The 24,445-nt window shown below is 41.0% G+C and overlaps 2 protein-coding genes across 10 annotated transcripts in view; both read left to right on the top strand.

The window, feature by feature from the left end:
• pde1cb (phosphodiesterase 1C, calmodulin-dependent b) overlaps positions 1 to 2,118 on the top strand; it is a 96,501-nt gene extending 94,383 nt beyond the window's left edge. For all 7 annotated transcript variants that reach the window (XR_009791818.1, XM_061797846.1, XM_061797847.1 and 4 more), the window contains 2 exons: positions 505 to 567; positions 955 to 2,118. Coding sequence is in view for 6 of the 7 variants with exons in the window: in XM_061797846.1 (XP_061653830.1) it covers positions 505 to 567; positions 955 to 974 (83 nt within the window). In the remaining variant the exon portion in view is untranslated. The remainder of the gene's footprint in view (positions 1 to 504; positions 568 to 954) is intronic.
• A 16,585-nt stretch (positions 2,119 to 18,703) lies between these two features.
• neurod6b (neuronal differentiation 6b) lies at positions 18,704 to 24,327 on the top strand. 3 transcript variants are annotated; one of them, XR_009791911.1, is made up of 3 exons: positions 19,321 to 19,409; positions 19,514 to 21,551; positions 22,953 to 24,327. XR_009791911.1 is itself a non-coding variant. In XM_061798538.1 (2 exons), the coding sequence occupies exon 2, from the start codon at positions 19,522 to 19,524 to the stop codon at positions 20,551 to 20,553; it is 1,032 nt and encodes a 343-aa protein (XP_061654522.1). In that variant the 5' UTR covers positions 18,704 to 19,328; positions 19,514 to 19,521; the 3' UTR covers positions 20,554 to 21,765. The 3 variants fall into 3 exon arrangements, 2 of the variants coding, with proteins under 2 accessions (XP_061654522.1, XP_061654521.1); XM_061798538.1 differs by lacking the exon at positions 22,953 to 24,327 and having other exon boundaries at positions 18,704 to 19,328; positions 19,514 to 21,765; XM_061798537.1 differs by lacking the exon at positions 22,953 to 24,327 and having other exon boundaries at positions 19,514 to 21,765.
• Positions 24,328 to 24,445: the final 118 nt, after the last annotated feature.

Here is a 24,445-nt window from a genome sequence, read left to right on the forward strand (position 1 = left end):
ATAAAAAAATATTTAGTCGCCATATAAAGTTGCTCACTTTGTTCAATTCATTTTTTATGAGTTCATTTTTCTAAAGTTGAATTGTATTTTTTTTTTCAACATTTTAGTTTTTTCATGTACTGTGTTTTTCGTTTAGTCGTATTGTGGGTCGCTTGGTTCACTTTATTTAAATTTAGTAAAAGGTTTATTTATTTTCCCAAATGTTTTTATTTTCCCCACTTTAATGTTTTTGTGTTGTAGAGCAGTCACATTAAAAAAAATAAGAATAAATAAAAAATAAAAAAGAAATCACTTAATTTTTTTTTGTTGCTATTTTCATGTCCTAAAAAAATATTTTCCTCTTTCCCAATTTGTTCAGTTTCTTTTCTTTAGTGGCTCACTTACATTTGTATTAATACTGTTACTTAAAACATCATTTATCTATTTATCTGTCTATCTTAAATCTTGAGGCTTAAGCAAAATCATGGGATATGTTTATTAAAATGGAGTCTTTTGATTGTTCAGGAGAGTTGTCTGAAGGTGCAAACTCTCTGGGAAGTGAAGCGATCAAAAACACAGCACATGATGGTGAGTGGACGCCAAAAAGATTTTAAATATTTTTAAGTCCGGTAATTAGTACTCTAAACACCTCAAAATTGCTACAACTTTGTTTCCTTTTATTTTAACATTTTCATTACATATTTTAAAATTTTCACTTTGTTGAATGACTTTTTGTCTTGTGGTTTATCACTTAAAAAAAAATGAACTTTTTGAAATTTTGCTTTTTTGTTTTTTAAATATATATGTTAAAAAAAAACATGTTCTGCTTTTCATGTTATGGGAACAATTGGTATGAAAAACAAACACGTAGCAGATTGTGTTGAATTTGCAAGTTCCTCAATTTTTCTAACATTCAACTTGTTTGCTCAGCATCCTAATCAAAACTCACATTTTCTGTTTTGTCCCTGCACACAGCGGAGATCACTATGGAATGAGAATCGCAGCGCCTTGAATACCTGAGGTGGGGGGTGGGGATGGGTTGCCAATCAGTAGGACGTTGTCGCTCCCTGCAGGAAACCGAGAAACTAACTGACGCCTTCACATCCTTAAGCGTCTCGTTTGTTTGGACTGTACATAATACCGCCACACTCCTGTTGTTGTCTCCCTTTAGACTGGATGGCTTTACAGCATTTAATTTGGAGTTCTCTATAGTTTTAGGCTCTGCGAAATGTACATTTAACTGCCAAGTCAGAGAAATGTTCTTTTTTTTTTTTTTTTTTTTTTTTTTTTGGTGTCCTCCCAGTGCTTTATCGTTCTTTTTGTACCTTTAATTTTGCTTTTAATGTAAATGGCTCTTATTGCAAACACAACGGCGTGGATTTAATGAAAGATATTGTCACAAAAACTTTTTTTTAAATATACTGCATGTTTTGTTTAGCGTTTTTGTTCTTCTCGATGCCTTGTTGTGTTTTTGTGCTGTAGCAAAGCGTCTTTTAAATGTCCTGCTTTTTTTCTCCGCCACTCTGCAAATAATAAGTCAAATATTGCTTGTTGAGCAGATGTAAAATAACAAATCTCCACTTTCGCTGTTATTCTACATGTATACTTGTAGTTAAGAGCGTGAGAAATGGGCAGTATTTGCGTTCCCATATTTACATAATTGTGCACTTGTACAATTTTATTTTGGTATAAACCCATAGTGCCAAGATGTTGGCATGTGATGTGCATCTTTGAGGAAAAAATATATCTAAAAAGGGAGAATTTAACAACAAACCTTCGAAGAATGAGAGAGAACCTTGTGGATTATTTGGGAGCCGTTCTTCTGTTTGACATGCACTCATGTTTTTTACAAGAAAGCGACATAATGTGCTGTGAAAAGCGACTTTTCTCTTCTACCTGTGTGCCTCTTACTGTACATGTAACCGCGCCTGTAGGAACCAGCCGTCATTGTTTCTGCAACCTGTTGATGTTTTATGTGCTCTTTTTGTGCTGTAACAATTATATTCCTCTTTGCCTTTTTTCATCGGCCAGTGAGTTTAATTTAGTTTACTTTTGTTTAGTCTTGTTATATACTGTTGTGGGGTCGCTTCGTTGGATTCCCCCCCCCCCCCCCGCCCCCCACAAAATGTAAATTTCCCCCACCTGCTTTTTTTTTTTTTTTTTTTTTTTTTTATAAATCATAAAACGTCAGTTTTTTCACATTTAAAACAAATCTGATTTTCTGTTTTTTCACTTGAAATTGGTTTTACCAAGTCCACTTTAGTAGGTCACAATTTTGTCCCTTTCCCCCCTTTGTTATTCTTTCAGTCTTTTTTTAACTTCATCCATTTTCCGTACCACTTATCCTCATATTGTCATTAATATAGTGGGTTTCTTTATTCTTTATAATCATTGTTCCCTTTTCTCACATTTTCCCCATTTATTTCTTTAAAAAAAGTTTTGCTTTGTTTTGTTGATTTAGTCTTTAAAGTTTTATTCAATCTTTTCCCTTTTTTTCTCCCACCTTCCATTAGTTTAGTCCACTTTAGTGTAGTCCTATTTTAATTTGATTAGCTTTTTTTGAGTTGTAATTGTCTCTTAAAATGTTTTTTTTTTTTTTTTTTTTTTACGATTGACTTTTCCACATTGTTTTATTTAGTCCACTTAAAGTCCCTGTAAGGTGCAAATAAAAACGTCTTGTAAATATGAGAGACCTCAGAGTAGAGTGTTGCTAACAAGCCTGCCAAATTTGAATGATTAAAAATTGCCAAGTATGTCAAATGAGGCTTTAAAATCGTTAAAATCATTGGAATTGGGGTTATAGATGTTACTTCGTCTAGCATATTTCTTATGTCTAAACATAACTACATCTCTCAACAGTGAAAATATGGCCGCTTAAAGGCTCCAGTGGCTGTAATACGATATATCCCAAGGTCGTTGCAGGGCTTTTCCACGCCGCAACCATGAGGCAACTCGCATTAAAGCGGCCATGTTAGTGCGAAGCCCCTGTCCACACACGCTGGCTTCCCCGCTCTCCTCGCAGTTCCGCCTTTCTCTGCGTGATGTGCACTCGGGTCCGACAACGAGGCGCTCTAAAGCGGCCACACCAATGGACGATTTTCAGGGTGTAGGCCACGGTTAGCTAGCAAACTGCATGTCACAATTGTGGCGGATAATCGCTGACGTGAACATAATGTAGGTGCTCGGGGGGCGCGACTCCTGCCGTGCGCCCACGTGAGTCACTGGGTGCCATTTTTAGCCATCCTCTAAAGAGTTAGGAAATCTGAAATGGTGAAAAGCAGTTGAATTCCATTTCTGCACGATAGGCGTTATGCACCACCAACTTTAGCACTTTCTTCTGGCTTCTAGTGCAGGCGACCCGGAAGAAGCACCTGTAGAAATATTAAAAGTCTACAATGTCTTTGTTTGGTACAAGATGTCTTTAGGAGCTACCCAAGATGAAAATACTCTCTACAATGTTTAGTCTTCATTTGTTTTCTTGTATCATATAGGTAATAATAAATGATATACATGTATTTAACTTTTTCTGAAAATAGCAGCGAATTAAAAAAATAAAATAAAATATTTTACCAAATTTGGGTACAAACCATCATGTCATCTGTCCACCACTTGTTTTCTGGTTTGGTCACATGACGTTGCGCATCAAGTACGACATAGTACTCAGTCTTTGCAGATATCTTCAAATGTATAATATATTTGGAAACAATTCACGATACAGGGTCTTTAAGAAATAGTAGGTTTACTTGAATATTTTCAAATGTTCTCCTTTGTCACACAATTTGTACTTTTTTATTTATTTTTGGTGCTTTTTCAGTTGTGTAGTGTGTTGCTTTGTCCAATGTTATTATTTCACTCTTTTTTTTTTTTTTTTTTTTTTTTTTTCTTTAAACATTTCCGTTTTTCGTCGTGTTCCTATGACCTGTTTGTAAACTACGTTGCTGGAACGATGTGAATTTTATTCATTTTTAAAACTGTAACTTCCACCCACGAGTTTCGAACAAATGCTTGCTTGTGACGTCATCGAGTAGCCTGTTTCTGCTTTCGCCCGCTGTTGCTGTACAGCACATTTAGCAGGCGGCGTCGACATCATGGCTGTATTTCTTCTCCACGTGGTGTTTTTGTAACTATTTGCCCCCCCCCCCCCATTCCCCTCCCGACTCCCCTTCAATCTTAGACGACTGATCTCAAATCTCTCGAGGTCAGGTGGATGTAAAAAGTGTGCAAGGTTTTTAAAAAACCAACACTGGAAAATACCTAGTGTATTTCTGATCTCCTCACTGTGACCTGCTCTGATTTTGTGTGTGTGTGTGTGTGTGTGCGTGCGTGCGTGTGCATGTGTGTGTGTGCGTCGAGATGTGCCGGACTGTGTAACATATTAGATAACATTCAAATAGTCTTAACCCTTAAGAGAGCCTTTCAGAACATTTTGTGCCATTCATTTTTTCCCCCTTTCAAGCCATTTTTGGCTTTTTAAAATAATACTGGTCAGATTTTGAACATACTAGTTATTTGACTGTTTTTTTTGTTTTTTTAATCATTTTTTTATTTTTTTACAATACAAAAACCAACATTTGTTCTCAGCGGTTCAGAAAATTCATGGATAGATGGATGGATAATGCAATCCTTTCTTCATATAGATATTGGTTCACCAGATGACGCTAGGTTTCAACCATTCAAAGCATGCAGCAACGTTTCACACCTTTTAAACGGTTTGCTACTGAAATGTTTGTTGCTGTTTGTTAGATAATGGTGCAATTTAAAAATAAAAATTCTACAATGGGGGTTTTCCATTTTCATATCTCCAGTAGGTCAGTTTGTACAACTTCATTTTTTTTCCATAAGTTCCCCCCCCCCGCCCCATTTTTGCATTGTTTCATTTTCTCTCACATTTTTCAACTTTCTTTTCCTCCCCTTTTCACTTTTTTCTCAATGTATTTTCACTTTTCTACATAGTGTTTGTGAAATTTCTTGAACTGTTTTTACCCAAGGGTTATTTTTTTCTGCCGCTTCACATTTTTTTATGTACAACGTTCCCCCATTTCCACATTTTTTCAAGGGTATTATTTTTTTCCCCCTTTTTCACATACAGTATGTCAATCATATGCTCCCCTTTCACATAATTTTTTTTTTCCTAAGTTTCTGTAATTTCCCCCTTTTTTTAACAAATGTTTTTGCTCTGTTCAATGTTTATTTTTACTCATTACACGGTGGGCAACTTAATTTATATATTTTTTGCGCTTGTATGACCATGCGCTTGTTAAAACAGTTTGACCACGTAACAATCTATGTGTGCCTACATTGTATGCAATGGGAAAAATATCAGCTCAATAGTTCCTTTTCTTTCTTTTTTAATTGTATTTGTTGTTGTTGTCTGTTAGGCACAAGGACGTTAGGTTATTGAAAGGACTTCATAAGGGTTAAACTACTTAAATGTAGGAGGGTTACTTGAATATTATTGATTTGATTGAAAACAAAACCACAAGATGGATGCCAAACAGTCCACCCAATCTCTGAATGAAGTGATTGAGTGCTTGTGCGAGTTGAGAGTGTGTGCATGCAGGTGTGTGTGTGTGTGTGTGTGTCACTGTTCCATTGCGGCAGCGTGTGTGTGCCACCATGCTATGTGACTGCACAGCTGTGTCAATAAAGTGGACTCAAAGGGCTCAGATCATGTCAGCGTGTCTTCATTCCTAATTTTGTCAACTCACTCAGGTGGACGTTAGAGGACTCGTCTGCTGCGACACGTACGGAAAATGTCTTTTCTTCACATTTTGGTTGGATTTTACAACCTATGACTGTTTTTCCCCAATGTAAGATAGGTCGGAATTTTGTCAAGCGTTGTCGTATGGGTCATAAAATAACCTAGTCAATTTTGGTGCAGATCTGGATAAAGGAGGTCTTGATCCAGACTTAAAACTGTTCTTTGAGTTTTTGTTTGATTCATACACATTTAAAGAAAAATAACTTTTTAATTTCATTTTATTTAACATTAAGTAAAAATGTCATATTAAGTCGACACACCCCTGTTCATATCCCAGGTTTTTATGGTATGAGACCAAGATAAAGCATTTTAAAAATGTACACCATTTTGATTCATAAGCTACAGTATACAACTCAATTTGAAAAAAAGAAAATGAAATATCAACTGAGATGTGGTTGCATAAGTGGGCACACCCTCTTGTAACTGGGGATGTGGCTGTGATCAGAGTTTACCAATTGTATTCAAGCTCACGTTAAATGGGAGTCAGCACACACTTGCCACCATTTAAAACACCACTGATTAACCCCAAATCAAGTTCAGATGTTCCAGGAGGCTTTTCTTTGCATTTGTGTAGTCACATATTAGCACAAGCCATGATCAACAGAGAGCTTCCACAGAATCAGAGGGATCTCATTGTTCCAAGGTATCAGTCGGGAGAAGGGTACAAAAGAATTACCAAGGCATTAAATATCCTTGGAACACAGTGATGACCGTCGTCACCATATGGCAAAAATATAGCACAGCAGTGCCATTACCAAGAACTGGACGTCCCTCCAAAATTGATGAGAAAATAAGAAACCTGGTCAGGGTGGTAAAATTCTACTTACCATATTGAATACATATATATATTGTTTAATTCCAACCAAGGTTTACAGGTTTTGGTCACAATAATTACGGAAAAAGTTTTTTAAGTTTAAAATGATTTGTCTTGGTCTCATTTTTTGAAAAGCTCAAAAGGCCTGGCATTTGAACAGGGGTGTGTATACTTTTCATAGCCTGTGGGAGGATGTGCCAGGGTGGGGTGAGTATATGCATATGCAATTCTTTTTCTACATTTGTTTTCCTAATACAGTCCATTTTTTTGAAACACGGAAAATATCTTTTAAAAAAATATATTTTTTTATGTTTGCTCAGTTTTTTTTTATGTAGTTGTCATGTACAGTCCACTAGATGTCACTGTTGCACTTAAAAAGCCAAATGAGTTCCTCAGAGGTCTGCAGGCATTCCTCCTAGCAGTGATGCACTTGTGATATTATTCTCCAAGGTAGGGTGGAGGGCCTCGCTCATGCAACCTGTCAAAATAGAGCAGTGGTTCACAAACTTTGCACACCAAGTACCATTAAAAATAAATAAATACATAAAATACTTTGGCACTCCAAGTACCGCAATCCATCCATCCATCCATTTTCTGAGCCGCTTAGCATCACTCGGGTCGCGGGCGTGCTGGAGCCTATCCCAGCTGTCATCGGGCAGGAGGCGGGGTACACCCTGAACTGGTTGCCAGCCAATCGCAGGGCACATAGAAACAAACAACCATTTGCACTCACAATAAATGCCTACGGGCAATTTAGAGTCTCCAATTATTGCATGTTTTTGGGATGTGGGAGGAAACCGGAGTGCCCGGAGAAAACCCACACAGGCACGGGGAGGACATGCAAACTCCACACAGGCGGGGCCGGGGATTGAACCCGGGTCCTCAGAACTGTGAGGCTGATGCTCTAACCAGTCGTCCACCGTGCCGCCAGTACCACAATCATGCAATTATTAAAGTGTTTATTAAAAATTAGAAAGCTTTATTCCCAAAAAGTATATTCTTTTCAACCACTGTAATTTATGCAACGTTTTAACAACACTGTGCTGAAATATAGGACAATTAAACCAAAAATGTTATTAGGCTTCAATTGAAATGTGCTGCACATAAAAGTTCAATTTAAAAAATGTACCTAAATAAAAGCTTAAACAGAATTCTTAAAGATCAAATGCAAGTGTAGGGGACTAAAAAGTTAAATACAACTGAATTGTACTTGGGCAGTGATTATTTTGTTTACCACTAGAGGGAGCCAATGTAGCACCAGACTTTGAGAATTAGAACACACTAGATAAGCCACACTTCACAACAACCCAAAGTGGTCCGCATGCATATTCATGTTGATGTGCGGAGACGACGGAGGCCGACAAGCAGAAGGCCCAAGTTAATTCAATTACATGCCAGCTGTTCCCCTAAAAGCCGGTGTTTGCACTGGAAAACCCTTCTTCTATTAGGCTGGCGGCCCCTGCAGCATTACAAGGATCCCACCACCACCTTTTCTTCTTCTTCTTCTAGCTCGCCACTGATTTACAGAGCCTTTGTTTTGCACCATTACTCTATTTAATAGTCAATCTGCTCGCAAGTGAGATGTGCAAATGAGCTTGTACGCTTCATTCCCGACATGCTAGCAGTGTGTGTGTGTTCCTGTATTCCCCCCACACACACTCCCCCCATACACACACGCACTTATCTTATATGGAAGTGAGCTCACTCGCTTTATCCTTTGCACGCTTAATAAAGCAAACACATATTTCACACCCGACGTTGTTGCTTTACATGTGCAATGGCGCTCCATCCATCCGTGTGTGTGTGTGTGTGTTTGTATTGGTGCTCCACCCCACCTCCTGTCCTGGAGCTCCAGTGTGCATCTCCTGCTTGCTGGAGGAAGAGGAGGGATGGCGAGAGAAGGTGTTCTCTGCCAGCCTGTCCTTCTGTTACACTTATGGGTTTGTGTTCCTGTCCATCTAACTTTGTGTGGGATGAGCGTTGACATCCCACTTTTTTTTTTTTTTTTTTCAGAGACAATTTGGCATGAAACATTACAGGATGAGGTCCTTTCACTGCATGTGTGTGTTGGTCTAGTCGTTCTCTTTTTTGTGTGTGTGTGGCACCATTCTTGACAGCAGGGGTGTCTTTACTAAGGGGTGGCAAACTCATTTTTGTCACAGGCCACGTCATAGTTATGTTTTTTCTCAGAGGGCTCTTATGACTGTACATGTACCTCACCATATGATTTCATCTAAACAATTGCCATGGCTATTTATTGTCAACAACTTTTGAATTTGAAAACAGAAGTCGTGAAAAATTGTGGCACACAAATATTATGTATACAACTATTGTCTATGTTGTCAAGAATGTATTTGGTGAAAAACGCTTGTAATATCTGTTAAAAGTGAAGAGAAATTGTATGAGAAGAGCATTTAGCATAAAACATGAACTAGGCACTTTAATTGCTGTACTGGGCCACATGAAGTGATGCGGCATGCCAGATCTGGCCCCCAGGCCTTGAGTTTGACACCAGTTACTGTGTATGCATATTTTTTTTTTTTTTCTTTTCTTGAGGATGAACTCATTTCACTGCATTTACGTATGTGGGTGTGTGAATGGGTCATGTTTATTCTAGCTGATTACTATTTTAGTTTAGTAGGGTTTTAAAATGTTCAAATATAAAAATTGGGCCTTTTTAATTGAGTATGGTTTTCATATTGAACAATTTTGTGCCTTAAATAAATTAAACTTAAATTTAAGGTTTTTATTTGTATTTTCTTTACAATTTTCTTAATTTCAAAGCTTTAAAAAAATTAGATACGGTGTGTGTGTGTATGTATATATATATATATGTTTTCTTTTGTTTTTTTTCCCCCTTTAGTTTACCAGTGTTTTTGAAAAAAATATAAAAATTGAATATTGAATTTATATTATATATTTACATTGGAACCTTTTTCAAATATATACTTTTGATGTTTTTACAATTTTCCAAAATTTCTCTATTTTCCTTAGTTTCACTTTACTAGTGCTTTTAGAAAAATAGTGTAAAATGTTTTTTTTTGTCATTTGCAAATGTACACGAGACGTCACGGAATGGGATAATTCAATTTGTGCGTGCGCGTGCATTTGTGACTTTTTTTAGAGGCGAGCCCCTGTCGACGGAGTGAGGGGAACGACCCCTCCAGAAGGGAGGAAGTGCTTCTGCTGGCAGACGAGCGTTTACTTCCTGCAAGCTTGTCAGGTTGGAGACGGGGGTTGCCTGCCAACTCTCGACCCCTCCACCCCCCCCCACCATGGCGGCAGGGAAGACCCCCATCCCGATCCAACTTCCATCCAGAATTCATCCCGTCTTCTGACATCTCCCTTTTTGTTCCCCGTTTGTTGAAGTGCACAATTCTATATCATCACATTGATTGATCCTTGCTTACTTATCATGTCCTTGTGCGCCCCGCCCTTTCCCCCCCCAGTTTCAGCCAATCAGGTCTTTGCCTGGCTTTGCATTCTACTCACCTGTTTATGAGTGCGTTTATTTATTAATTTTAATTTGTTTCAGGTCGAACGCAATCTATTCAGGGGTGACAGACTTGTTTACATTTGGAAAAACTACATACAGTACATATACGTACATGTATACAGAACCCCCGCGTTTTTGCACTTTGGTATTCTCCTATTCACGGATTTTTGGGGGTAATCCTCCGTGATTGGTTGAAATATTTACCTATTTGTTATTTTTGAGCGATAACCATATTGCTTTGGGGCCATCTGCTGGTATGTTGGTGTTGAAGTGATCTGAGGAGCTTCATTTACACAAAAGTCATCCTTTGCTGCCATCTTGTGGCATCGATGTAGTGTCACAGTCTGTCAGCCGCACGCACCCATTTAAGGTTTTGCTGATGTCTCACTCATTATCAGATTGTTCGACACTCATCCATGCATTGCGTGTATTCTTTTTTTTTTTCCAGACAAAATAAGCCAAATCAATCTTTTGATGGTCGCTGAACTGAAGAACGAGAATTGTGCAACATACGTGTCGCCATTTCACTTCCCATCAACTTTGTTGCAGCTCAATGTGTCCAACAGTTACCTACAGTGTTACAAAATAAAGTATCGCTTTGTCACCATATTGTCACCTTGGTGTCAAGGAACTATAATAAAGTGAGTTGCGGAGCTTTATTTAGGCACAAGTAGAGCTTTTCTTCCATCTTGTGACATCTTAGTGCCAAGGAACTATGTTAAAGTGAGTGGAAGAGCTTAATTTACACTAAAGTAGTGTTTTGCCACCATCTCGTAGCAATTGTATACCTTTTGTGGGGTGTAAAATACATGTGGCTTTTGGATATTCGCAACAGGTCTTGGTCTCACTTGGTTCACTGTATTCCATTACATGTCCTCCATATTGTGACTGAGTGGCCATTTCTGGCGCGTTCTCTTGCATCTTTTCTGTACGCTGCCCATAAATGTCCCAACCACAAATCAAACAGCGTCAGGATTAGGACTACTAGCGTTAGGATTTCTAACGGCACACTTTCGCATGTCCTCTTTCTATTGGCATTTTGTAATTGCGATCAGTGGGGGAGCCATTTTAAGACGGCGGCGCCACGTCGCTGTTGCTTTGCTAAATGTGTTGAAAGACAGATGGCGTGATGTCACACGGAGCTATTTCCAGCCGGGCCACACTGGAGGATTTTTAATGGAAATGAACTTTGTTGCACTTCAACCTTTTCAACTTGATGTTCAACATGTTCATGAAAACGTCATTGTACAGTACTTGTACAGTCATTATTATAATTGTACACACCCTCGGGAATATTTGTTTGAGGCGTTTTCTTAGAATATTATTTTACTTTGATTTCAAATTCAATGTAGATATACTGACACAAAAAAACGTTTTTCTTCTAAAAATGTCAAGAACGACCTCAGAACTGTGAAGCGGATGTGGCAACCACTTGTCGCCGTGTAAATCTGTATTCAAATTTGTATTTTCATATTTTAAATAATACAAAACTTCTACATAAAGTTAAGTAATATTGTTTTTAGTAAATGAATTATTTAAACGTTACATGGGGTAAGTGCACCGTTTCCAAATGTGGCCAGCGGATCATTGCGAAGTGTGTAAGACTATCACATGACTTCATTAACGGCCTCTAAAGAGAGTGTGCCTGACACTAAACGCTCACTTGATGTCACACTTTTTATCTGAACAAGAAAAAGAGGAGGAGGAGGGCGAAGGTGATCATCACATCAACACCGAGAGTGTCGATTAGGTGAGAAAACGCCATTGCAGCCAGCGCCTGTCAATCATCTCAGCATCTTGTTTAAAAAAAATAAATTAATAAATTAAAAAGTTAGTGGAGAGCTCTTTGTTCTCAAAGTTGGGGAAACTTCAAGCTACACTATGTGACTGTTTGACACTGGTTTGTAATAGATAATCACCATCAATTACATTGCACTGCTACGTTCCAGACCCGTGATAGGTGAATTTCTATTAGACTATTTATAAAAAAAATAAAAAAAAGTTTTTTAATAGTTGCATCCCTCCCATACACTTCAAACACAGTCACACCTATAAAATGACACTCAAACTTGTTAAAACACACTTTTTAATGCATTCCATAGTGCCTGTAATTGAGAGATTATCATATAACATCACTTGGAAGAAACAAAAACACTCGAGCTTGCTTCAAGCTCAGAATTAAACATCGTATATGTATTTCAACGCCAAAATGTTCAACCAAACTATATCATTTCATCTAATGAAAGTCTGCTAGCTTCACGTTAACATATAACACGAAATGCTATTGACAGGCTAACAGAAACTAGCGTAGATGTTACGGTAATAAGAATTCTTCAAACAACTGCTATTTTAAAACATGCAGAGCAGCAACATAAACAAACAGAGCGTGAAACGCTACATATTTTCACTACGGTATTCGCACATTTGCAGATTTATTTGAGAACCTATCCTCACTCAAAATCTCAGCTATCCGCGGTTTTGTGCTCAGGGCAAAGCAATTAAAGTATTACTTTGGCGCCATCTGCTGGAACCTTGGTGTTGTTGTTCGGCTTAATTAATTGATTCTAGGGGGTTTGCACCTGCATTTGAGATGTCCTGTTTTGTTGGTGGTCCTTGAAGGTGCCTCGTGTTAAATCAATAGTGAAAATGAAAGTTTTTCTTCTTTCCCAATGCAGCCACTAACAGCCTGTGTAGTCTACTTTGCTGTTACCAGTCGCCTGTATCCCCTCACTTTCATTAATTTGTGTAAATGCCTAAAGGTGAGCTTAATGAGAACGTTTTTCTCAAGTGCTAGAGCGTACATTTGTTTGGCCGTATGTAATGTCACGTCAATTTGTGCCAGTGTGTTTTTTGGGCTAGTATGTTATGTAGCAAATACTATTGATGAACCTCGAAGGTGGTTTGTTTATGTTGAATAATCTAACTACTGAATAACGTAATTTATGTAACATGGGTTCACGATTGTGCACATGATAGAAGGATGGTGTTGATGCTTTATGATCCGCTCAGTTATTAAGTGCTTTGCTGCCCGCCATTTTGTGGCATCTATACGCAATTACAAAGCCCTCATTTGGGGGGCTGTAATTATTTGCTGAATTTTTTTCCCCAGTCCCTGCAGGGAATTTGGTATTTTCCCTCTATTAGTGGAGCTTAGTGGCGACCTTCTCAGCGGGAGAGTTCAATTTGGTACATTTCAAGGGACAGAAACTCAGAATTACAATGTTTAGGATGTTAGAAGGTGCCATGATATGTTCGTGGATGAGTAGCTAGCATTGGCCGTCGACTGACAGCCGACCGGCTTGACAGCGAACAGCAGCGTTATGGCACACTCCAGTAAAAGTCCGAAAAAAGCGGGGCGATAAACTTTGCTAGATAGAAAGAGCGGAGGAGATAAAGGTCCAGATACGGAGAATGATTGTGGACAAGCCAGGACACCTCTTAATGTTGTGTTAGCATTAGCAACAATGCTAAGGTAGTATGAGTAGTATGGTGCTTGTACAAGTGTTGCTCCACATGAAAATGACACAATGTATGTCAAGACAGACTTTGTTTTGTTAGCATTAGCATTTATCCTAATAACACAAACGTCAGTGCCGTTATCTTACTGCAATGGTATGACATCATTGCGTCTTCTAATTTTATGCAAGCACTTTTTTACCATTAGCACTGACGCTAACAATGTTTTTAGTAGATGTAACCCCCGACGACTCTTTACAAAACAATCAGGAAAGTGCAGAATTTCAGAAGCAGCGCTGTTATGACGCTAATCTTTACATCCGTCCTGACTCAATGCAGTTCTGCTTACCTTGTGTGAAGACACCACTGGCTAATTCACCCTAAATCGCTGAATTACACTCCTCAATTAGTGTAGTGGTGTGGCGCATGACATCACCAAACACAAATACCCCCACGTAAACAATTTAATAGAATATTATTATAGCATTATTTTTAGCTTGTTTTGCTGGTAACACTGTGAGCTAACACTAATCTGCTCTATCACTGCAGCTCTTTTGGCTTTGACCTAATAGTTCTTCGGCCGCCTCTCTGAATCTTCGCCGAGCCTCGCTGATCATGCCACTGGTGAAGAACTCTGTGTGGGAGTGGTTATTATGTAAATTAGCCCCACTGTGAGGTAACAGTGGGGCGGATAACTAAAGATTCACTTGGTTGTTTAATTTCACACTTGATGGGTGCGCAGGCATTCCAGAGATCCAACTATTCGTATACAAGCTATTAAAACGTCAATTTTTCCATAAAATGTCTCCTTTAATCTCGACACGTTTTATTACACATTTAGGCTGTTGTCACTGCAATTCATCCTCGCCTTTATGGAATCTGTACATAAAAATCATTACCAAAACTCACTTAAATATGAGAAACTGACACGCTTTAGCAAAAAAAATAAATAAATAAATAAAATGTATTTATCTTGTCGCTCGGCGTTGCGACAGATTGAGCACGTGCGAACAGATTGCTTTCGCCTTTGGGGGGGAAAAAAATAATAAAATGCCGCGGCCCTCTGCAACATCTCGCACATCTTGCGACAAACATCTTTACATTTTCAACAACACATCCATTATTCATGACGCCAGAATGCTGCACACCCACGGAAATACTTGACTGCCATCAACTCTATTGTCATATAGACAGTGTATGTGTGTGTGTGTGTGTGTGTGTGTGTGTGTGTGCGTGCGTGAGAGAGTGGGAGGTGTGGCCAGCCCGAGTGCAGCAGCATATGGAGCTTCTAATTGGTTAGACCAGCACAGCTGGACGACACCAGTGCAGCGTAGGCCCTGACCCTCTGCTAATCATTCCCACAATCCTCGGCGCTCCTCACTCCACGCCGCAGCCGCCATGATGCCAGCGGGTGGGTGGGTGGGTGGTTGGGTTTCAGGGTGCTGCAAAGCGACCACTGCCAAAAACCAGTCCTAGTACTTCACAAATGGAATTATTTTTCCTGGTCCTTTGTAGTGGTGGTGGGGAGGATTTAAACTACAGTATGTCGTTTAACTGGACTTGCCATATTGTTACCATTAGCATCAATGCTAATGCCACTCTTCAGAGTTGTGTGCGGTACTTGTACAAAACTTGTCGCAGGCTATAAGGACATGATGTACAATCCAGAAATGTTATTTTAGCATTCGCATTGACGCTAACATTTTAAACTGCCTACAATGCAGAACTGTTATGTTAGTATTAGCATTGATGGTCAAATTACTGTTCAAAGATGTATGCAGTACTCGTGCCAAATTTTCTATCCTTAGCATGGTGACGTTAGTTTTGAGTTTTTAGCAGTGCTTGTATAAATAAAATGCTAATTAAATAAATCATGGAAATAAAGCATATAATATGCATAATCATAATAATAATTAATAATAATAACAATATAAATTTCATTTAAAAATAAACTGAAGTTAATAGAAAAAATAAAATAAAATAAATTGAATAAATATATTGGAAAAAAAATACATATATATTGAAAAATCATGTTTTTGAAAAATAAAAATCAATAAAGATATTGAAAAATAAAAACAAACAATAATACATATATTTATTTTGATAACGAAGAAGCTCAGTCCAAACTATCAGTTATGAAATTCTGGACTTTTTCTTTTCCCTCCAAGAAGGACCGATTCTGGAAAAACCAATGTTGCTCTGGCATTGCTGATGTCCAGTGGCGGTTCTAGGGGTTGGTCGGGAGGGGGGGGGGGGGGCGGGCAGTTGCCCCCAACACTGGGCTTGGACATGCGATGTGTTTGGACGAGTCAGTCAAAATTTTCGCTCAGCAAACTCTCCCTCCCCAGTGACGATTGCAATCCGGCCCCCCTGAAAATAACCTCGGACCCAGTCTGGCCACCCCGCTAAAAACAGGCTCGAGCCGCCACTGCTGATGTCCTCTGTGATGTCGTCTTACCGTGGATCTGGGGTTTGCTATAATATGCCGTGATGAGTGAACCATTGCTATAGCGACAGCTTTAACAAAACAAAAAAACAACATATTTCATCTTTTTTTTTTTTTCTTGCCGTTTTTGCTGACTTGGTAACTCCGCCGTGCCGCTTCACACCCCACGCTGACTCCCCTCGCCGCTGACATCCATTGAGGAAAAATGCGGCGTAAAAGCTGATAATGTGATAATTAAAAGCGCTGACAGGCGGGGGAAGGCGTCTTGGAGAAGCGCCCCCCAAACCCGCCACCCACCACCACGTGTGACACCTCCTTAAAGCGGCGGCGTCACTTTTCCGTGATTGACAGCCGCCGACCTCGCACTTGCGAAGACAGTCCGAAGGCAAAAAATAAAAAATAAAAATCACTCTCACGCTCTCTTCCCCCACTTCTCGAGCACACCGTGATTTATTACCTGAACAGACAAGAGAACTAATTAGCAGAGTAATTAATTAATATAAATTTGCATATTTGCATTTGCAATTAGTGCAGTCGACTGATTAGTATGAGATGGGGAGTTGGATTCATCGGATGCTCCTCTCGCTGTGTGTGTGTGTGTGTGTGTGTGTGTGTGTGTGTTTGTGTGTGCGCGCGCACACAAACACACACACACACACACATGCATTGTATTCATATGAAGTTATGTCTTTTTGTCCTCATGTCATGTAATGTCCAATACAGCAAGATTGATACTGGGCTTTAATTGATTCTCCTTGTAACAAGGTCATTGGCTGGCATGCGAATGTGTGTGTGCGTGCGCGTGCGTGTGTGTGTGTGTGTGTGCGTGTGTGCGTGTGTGTGTGTGTGTGTGTGTGTGTTCCGCATAACTGAGGAGTGCATACAGCCATATCAAGTGCCAGCTGTGCCCCCGGTGTGGTGTTGGCAGTCTGCCACCGGGCCTTTTTTTTTTTTTTAATATATCCGCAGGGTGCACTTAATGTTTGAAATCCTGAGGAGCTCCGGTAGCAAACACACCCCTTCTTCTTCATCATCATCATCATCATAGCGCATTCTGAAATCTGCTCTCAATTTATGTGACTCACAGCAGAATTTTTGAAGAAAATCTGACGAATAAAGCGGTGGTGAAGAAAAGGAGTTCCCAAGTGTCTTCATAACATGTCTGTGACATGTTTTCATTGAAACATCCCAAAGAGCAAGTTTTACAGTACACTTTGCGCCCTACTTCTCGTGTTGCTGAAATTTGTTAGCGTGTCTTTCGTTACCATGACGACTGGGACCCCCGAGCCTTGCGACTGGTCTTCGACTTGCTAATGCGGAGACCAGTTTATGGAAAAAGAAGCAGCCATCCGTAAAGACAATAAAAACATTTTCACTCATGGAGGCAGCATTTCATACACTACGCTGTGTTTATGTGGCGCATGGACACGTCATCAAGTACGCACGCACACCCACAAAAACGCTAGTATTGTGTTGACAACTTCACCAAGCAATCAAGTATAGTGAATCCTTCACATATTCACGGATCTGCATTTGCCTATTTGAAGCTATTCTCCATTCATTATTGCAATATTGCTTTGGCGCCATCTTGTGGCGTCTTTTAGTGAGTACAAACATTTCTAGGTGAGCATCAATTCCTTGCGGATTTTCGCTGAGCTCGGCATAGCTGTCCTCACTGCATGTGAGGCTTATCCGAAGGTAACGCGGTTAGCTGATGCTAATCTGTGCATCAAACAAAACTCAATGCAGCTCTGCTTACCGTTTGGTTTTGGCATGATAGTAGGGGAGTCGCACTCGTGGTGGATGTGGGTGTTTCTGCAAGATCATTTCAGACAGTGTACGATAAACGTGGCTAAATCCCCCAAACACATCTGGGAAATATGTTGGGGGGGGGGGGTGTGTAGACTTTTTATATCCATTATATTTGCTGGAAAACTTTCTGTAATACCACAAAATACTGACAAACTCTGTACCTAATAGGAAAGTAGTAATTAGTCAAGGTCGAAATGATATTTAAGTGCTTTAGGATCATTGTTTTTTGTATATTTACAGATTAAGCTATCATATATAGGAAAGTATAAAGATTTTTAGTGGTGGCATCACTTACTTGTTTTCACGGCAGTACACAATAACGTGTTTTGCTGTAGTTTGGCAGTCGGCGTCTGAATGTGACTTTGCCTTAAAGAACCGTCTTTTTAATGCAATTAGCAGCTGACTTCAAACTGAATGAAACGGATATTGACCACTTACATACATAATAGTCACAACAATTATGACGTTGCTACTATTTATAGCATTTACATATTAGCTAAGCCTCACTCCATGCTACTTCTCGCTCGTTTGCGCTCAGCAATGACTCTCACCGGCCACAACATTAGGTACACCCGCAACCAAAAATCGAGCCTCGATGGCAGAAAACGAACACTGCATGTTTTCCTCAGTGCTTTTATGGCGAAATGTGCACCTGAGTATGTAAGCATTTACAAGGTCTCTCCGACAAGGAGTGAACAGAAGGACCACCTTCATGCCATTTTTCTTTTGCTTTTACTTTCCCTCGTAAACGTGCGACTTCATATAAATGTGACACCGCGTGTTTATCATCCCGCACTGACTTGCAGAGTTACTACACAAGCAATGATATTCTCTCGCTGCAAGGCGTGCTTTTAATGAAAGTGCTATTTACAGACACAACACACAACAACAACAACAACAACAAAAAGTCATAAAAATGTGCAACTTTCATTTCACATTATGGATGATCTAATCAATCTAGAACAGTTACAACTGTAACCTTAAACTACATTATGGACACCATTCAGAGCTGTACATAGAAGAGTGGAGCTGACAATATCAGATGTACTGCTATTAGGGAACCTTTCTTGGTGTGCAATGCGGCAACACCGCTACTAAAGTATGACTGGTCTTGTTTTTAGGATATTAACAAATATCACAACTTCACTGCAGTGTAAAAGTTCTTTTTTTTCCCACATTAACACGCACGAGCAAACGTACTGTACACCTGTTGACAACGCACACAGGCATGAATTCTGTCATTTGCTTGCTTCTTGCTTGTTATCGTCTCCCTCCTGCTCTGCACGCGCCGTGCAGGAGGGTCCCCAGGGACCCGCGGAGCACGTGGTCCGCGCTGCCATGAGACGTCAGCGGCAGATGGCACCACCAGCACCATGCATACCGGCTGCTGGCATCAGTGGCAGACAGTCCTGCAGAAAGAAGAGGAGGAGGAAGAGAGAGGAAGGCTGAGTGTGTTCTTGTCATCATATTTTTTTTGGGGGGTGTGCAGGAGCGAGAGGAGGTTTGGGAACATGCAGGCTGCACGCTGAGACCCCCCCCCCCCCCCCACCCCCCACCCTGCATGGTGAGTTGTCTTTTTGTGTGTGTGCGTGTGTTTTTTTTTTGTCATCTAGAGTTTTGAGTGCTTTTGCAAAGACGCCTGCCAGTAAGTTTTCCTCATGGGAGGAATTACAGGATAATTAAGTAGGAACCTTAAAAATACTTTTAATGATGCTTATTGTTGTTATTATTATTTTCTAATTGTTTTAGCTGGAACTATGTTGACTCTGCCGTTCGAGGACGCGCAGGCGATGTGTGAGCCACGCTTCGGGGCCGGTTACCCCCGCGCAGGTGCGCCCGAGGATCGACCCTCCCCTCGCCTTCGCCACCTCCGCGCCGACGACGACGACGACGAGGACGAGGACGAGGAGGAGCCTTGCAGGTCCGCCGGGGACGACGCCGCCTCCTCGGACCGGGACTACGAGCAGGACGACAGCGGCCTCCTCCGCAAGAAGCGCGGCCCCCGGAAGAAGAAGGCCACCAAGGAGCCGCGCGACCGCTCCCGGCTGCGGCGGCAGGAGGCCAACGCCCGGGAGAGGAGCCGCATGCACGGCCTCAACGCCGCCTTGGAGAGCCTCCGCAAAGTGGTGCCCTGCTACTCCAAAACGCAAAAGCTGTCCAAAATCGAGACCCTGCGCCTGGCCAAGAACTACATCTGGGCGTTGTCCGAGACCCTGAGCGCCGGGAAGAGACCCGACCTCCTGGCGTTTGTGCAGACCCTCTGCAAAGGATTATCGCAGCCCACCACCAACCTGGTGGCCGGCTGCCTGCAGCTCAACGCCCGCAACTTCCTCACCGACCACAACGGGGAGGTGGTGTTCTCCGGGAGGCCTCCGTACGACCCGCTGTACTCCTCCTCCGCCTACCCGGGCTCCGAGGCGAGCGCGCCCGCCGGCCACGGCAGCTCCGGCCCGGCGGACCCGGCCAAGCCCTTCCGCCACTACGGCTACTCCGGCGCCTACGAGCCGGCCTACGCGTCCCCGGAGGCCGGCAGCCCGCACTTCGAGAGCCCGCTGAGTCCGCCCGTCAACCGGAACGGCATTTTCTCCTTCAAGCACGACGAGCCGCCGGACTACGGCAAGGGGGGCCACCACTACGGGGTGCGCTACTGCGGCGCACCCGGGCGCGCGGCCCTGGCGCACGGCTCCGTGTACAGAGTGGCCCCGGAGGGCCGCTACCCGTACGACCTGCACGTCCGCGGCCAGTCCTTCCAAGCGCAGGGGGAGCTCAACGCCCCCTACCACAATTAAGATACAGAAACTCTCATTTTGACCCCCCGCCCCTTTCCCAAAAAAAAATATTCTTCTTCTTTCCCCCTAAGTTAAGTTCATCAAAAGTCTGCACTTTTGACTCCGAAGCACAACAAACTTTGACATGTACACACAGAAGTGAATTGAAATGTCCAAAGCCACCACAGAATTCGTTCAAGACGCACGTTTATACTGATTTGGGGATTCTATTACGAGAGATTGGGACCGAGCAATACGATGGCAATTAAGCTATGCAAGGCAATCGTTAAAAAAAATAATAACACAATGGTCCAAACATAAATTGGTCCCCCCCAAAAAAAAAATGTAAAAAAAAAATATTACAAAATACGTGTGTGTGTGCGTGAGAGAGACTGTGGAGTAAATAGTGTTCTAATCAGGTGGATGTAAATTATGATTATGTATTATTTATTTATTTATTTATTTGAGCCTATTTATTGACAGTGGATAATATATGATAGAATTATTGTAAATTTCAAAACAGTGTTATGTGAAAGATTTTACGTTGTTATTGTTGTCATCCATTGGCTTGAGAGGGGATTTATTATTACCATCATCATCATCACGTGTCACATGTCTCAAAAAGGGGAACCACGTTAATATGCAATGACATGATTTTTTTTCCGAGGGACTTTTGACTGCATTACGTCACAAATCGGTGAACACATTCTAACTCTTTATGGATCGAAATCTTCGTGAAGTCGTGTTTGTGTTCTGCGAAAAGCTTGTATCATTGGCAGCAGACCAGAATGAAATGAATAAATAAATGACCGGGGGGGGGGGAAACCAAAAGGTATTTATTTGATGGAATTATTTATGGAGGGAAAAAAAATCCAAACATTTGTTTTGGGATGAGGGGGAATTTTTGCACTTCCAGACAGGCTCGTTCCCTGCACTTGGATGCAAGTTGGAGTTGTTGGAATGGGGCCACGCAGCACAGATTGTGCAGCCCAGTCCTCAAGTCTGCAGCAGAACAAAAGGTAATAATTGTTTACAATATGCTTTTTTTTTTTTTTTTTTCGGTGACATTTTTCAACTTCTTGAATGCCATTTTTTTTTTCGTGCATGCAAAAGTCGAAAATGCATGAGCTCGTGACATACAAATTAACTTTATAGGCCTTTACCGACTAACATGAATACTCGTCACAAAAAGTCTTATTAAATAAAGTCAAAAGTGACAGGAGATTTGCAATATTTTTGGAAATGTTATTGTATTAATAATTTCTACGTCATATACAGTATATTGTATTTTCTATTACCTAGATGTTTTTGATGGCAATTAGACAAACAAAAAGAAACAAGTGTAATTCAATTATTTTCTACTAGTTTTTGGGTGGCAAAAAAAAGTGACCTGTATGTAATGTTAATTTGTATGTAACATGCCTTTTATTTTAGAGCTGTTATTGCCACCATTTTTCACACTTAGATTTAAAAATTACACCTAAATTATGTGTATCAAGCATGTATTGTGTATTTGACGGTTTATATTTGAGGGTCTTTTTATGTATTTTTAAAAAATTTTTTTGCAGCTATTGACGAAATTATATTTCCATTTATTTAAAGTCACACAACCACAAAGAAACACTATCATTATTATAATTCTCTTTTCCAGGGCCATATTTGTGCTTATTTTTTTCCAAAATCATATTTTGACTTTATGTTTAATATGTATACTGTATTTTATATTTATTTATGTAGTTTTACTATTTTACAGCTTTTTAACCTAACATTTCAATAGTTAAAAATAATAATAATAATTAAAAAAAACATCCCAGAAGCTCCAAATCAAACTTTTTTTTGGAAAAAAAGCCACCATTATGAGTTGACACTGCACTCATGCATGTGGATGTCATTTCATTTCTCTTTTAGAGGATCCCAACAAATGTATACGAAGACAAGTTTCCAAAACATTCAAATGCAGTGATTGAGTTCCTATTGGGTGACACGACCTGATGGCGAGTGGTTTTATTTTTTGGTTGTTTTGTTTTTTCCTCCCCCCTTTCACGCAACTTTTTCTGCATGTCACGATTAAAACCGGTGCTCCCTCGGGGGTCCTGAAAGCACCTCTTTAGCCCCCCCTCCCCAAAACGCCACATGTACATTTGTCCCATTCAGTCTCCCCCCCCCCCCCCTCCCCCAAGTGGGGTCGGTGGAGTGCGTGAGTCGGTGTGTGTCAGGGGAGGGGGCTGGGGGGCAGGGGTGACGCTGTTCGCCCACGTGGTCCACGAGCAAGCATGCGACAGTTTAACACGGGGTCAAACGTGTACGCGTGCCCCCCCCCCCCCTCCCCAACCCCACGTTCGCGTGCTCATTATCCACGTTTGTGTACATTTAGGACACGTGCGTCGTTGTAAATAGAACTTTTTATTTATTTTTTTCAGGAAGAAAAAAAGAGGCGGAGGAAGGATGTATAAAAGGAAAGATTGAAGGAGAAGGAAGAGAGGGAGGAAAGAAGGAAGGCAGGGAAGGAAAGATGCAACAAAGGAAAAGGAAGGAGGCAAGGATTTCATAAGTAGGAGGGATGGAGGGAACCTAGGAAGACTGGAAGGAAGTCAGGTTGTATGAAAGGAAGGATGAATGAATGATAGGAGGAAGGAAACAAGGAAGGGAAGGAAGGGGGACGGAAGGTAGGAAGGCGTGTCAGTTTCTTGTTCCAATGTCAATTTTAGCCTTTGGGAAATTTTGAATGATATATCTGTAAAAAATCATTTTCAAATATGTATTGTATTTTGTAATTGCAATGCATTTTGCTTAATTTTATTGACATGCCATGTGAATAGCAACATGTTTTGTGGCCTGATTATTCATTTTTAAAAAACAAAAAAATGGACACTGAGCGTGTGACTTTGGGACACATTATTTCTTTTTATTTTCTGACTAGGAAACAAATGCAGCAGTCAATGTTGGAGTGTTGATTCGTCTAAAAAAATAATAATAAGTTGGCCACATATGTTTTGTGGCCTAGAAAAAAATAATAATAATAATAAAAAGTTTTGCGGTGACCATTTGACCCTGGCACAAAATCTTTCTATTTCCATGTTTTCCTATGGGAAAACCTGCTTTGAAATCCTTCCAAAATGTCAACTCCAAGGTAACCTTTTCCAGAGCCCAAAATGTAAGGGTATGTTCCCAAGCTCTAAAAGGTCAAAGCTACAAATCAAACATTTGTTTTCATCGCAATCTGCAGCCTCCGTACCCTAAAATGTTGACAAATGGCGTTCCTTCCTCGTCAACAAAAGTCCTCCAAATTCCGCGCCATTCCCAAGCCCCAGATGGCGACGGTGGCGGGACGGGGACACGTTTCCTCATTAAATTCCTAATAATCATTTGGAATCGGGGATGGGAGGGGGAGGGGTGTGGTGGCTGTCTTGGAAGTGAGGGGAGTGGAGGGATTTGGTGGTTTAATGAGACAGATTTAAGGAGATGAACCCCCACCCGCCCCTCCTCCTCCCAATGTGTGGATGCACGTGTGAACGAATGAAACATATGAGCGTGTGTTTGTGGGTGTGCGTCAGGTCACGGCGGCGGAACGTTCCCAGGCCAGGATCTCATTAAGGTGTCCGATTGGTGGATCAGCCCCTCTGGCATCCGGCCCGAACCCCTTGGAGGAAGCTGCGTCTCTGGGTTGGCGACGCTGGCACGGCCCCGGTTGCGATGGTGGCGAGCGTTCATTATCATATTCGGTCAAATTAGATAAATATGGCGGTGAAGGATGGCGCTTTGAGAGGGCAGCGCGAGGTGAAACTACGCGCAGATCATTCGTGTGCATGTGCTCTTTGTTTACAGGTGTTCAGAGCGTTTGGGGGGGGGGGGGGGGGGGGTGTTGTAGCGTCAGTATCCTGTGGCGCGAGGTGTTTTAATAGCAGAGGTGGCG

The sequence above is a fragment of the Phyllopteryx taeniolatus genome, chromosome 14, assembly GCF_024500385.1.
Source record: "Phyllopteryx taeniolatus isolate TA_2022b chromosome 14, UOR_Ptae_1.2, whole genome shotgun sequence".
Classification (NCBI taxonomy): Eukaryota; Metazoa; Chordata; class Actinopteri; order Syngnathiformes; family Syngnathidae; genus Phyllopteryx; species Phyllopteryx taeniolatus.

What these genes read in the sequence shown, in the direction of transcription:
- neurod6b (XM_061798538.1), top strand. Translation starts at nt 19,522, where the DNA reads ATGTTGACTCTGCCGTTCGAGGACGCGCAGGCGATGTGTGAGCCACGC.